At 36.3% G+C, this 600-nt stretch overlaps 1 protein-coding gene across 1 annotated transcript; it reads left to right on the forward strand.

Moving 5' to 3' along the window:
• The first annotated feature begins 9 nt into the window (after positions 1-9).
• Positions 10-496, forward strand: LOC105462124 (GTP-binding protein GEM-like). The gene is made up of 2 exons (XM_011708657.1): positions 10-63; positions 230-496. The coding sequence occupies exons 1-2, from the start codon at positions 10-12 to the stop codon at positions 491-493; spliced, it is 318 nt and encodes a 105-aa protein (XP_011706959.1). The 3' UTR covers positions 494-496.
• The last annotated feature ends 104 nt before the right edge of the window (positions 497-600 follow it).

A 600-nucleotide genomic window follows, 5' to 3' on the forward strand; every position in this document is an offset into this window, starting at 1 on the left:
GTTTTTGTGATGCTGAATGGTGAAGAAAGCGAGCTTAAATTCTTAAATATCACGAATCTCAAGGTAAGAAGATAGAATCTCCTTTATTTATTCAAGAGAAATCTTTATTTATTATATAAAGCGTTAAAGCATTATATAAGTGATAAACTTTTGTTTATTTATTCTACTTTCTTGAAGTAAGCAAATAAACTTTTGATTTTTTAAAATTTAATAAACCTGATTTATGCAGACCGAATTGGAAAAAATGCCATTGCCAGACGCCTTCGTTGTAATGTATTCGGTGATCGACAAGGCGTCCTTTCAAAGGGCTGAAGAATATCTCGCTCGACTTCACGATCAAGATCTTCTTCGTGGCAGACCGGCTATTCTGGTCGGGAACAAGGTCGATTTGGTTCGTTCGAGAGTGGTTTCGCCCCAGGGTAAGAGGCGGAACATCTTTCTTTTTTGCACACACGTTTTTTTCATGGATAGGCGGTTTTGTGACACTTTATAAAACTGAACGTTCAGTTAACTTGATATGGTACATCAGGCAAATTCTAAAATAAAAATAAGATCGTCTTGTATGTGTTTGTGTGTGTCGTATGCCGTCTTCTGCTTGAA

Source organism: Wasmannia auropunctata, unplaced genomic scaffold (genome assembly GCF_000956235.1).
Source record: "Wasmannia auropunctata unplaced genomic scaffold, wasmannia.A_1.0 LD270226.1, whole genome shotgun sequence".
NCBI lineage: Eukaryota > Metazoa > Arthropoda > Insecta > Hymenoptera > Formicidae > Wasmannia > Wasmannia auropunctata.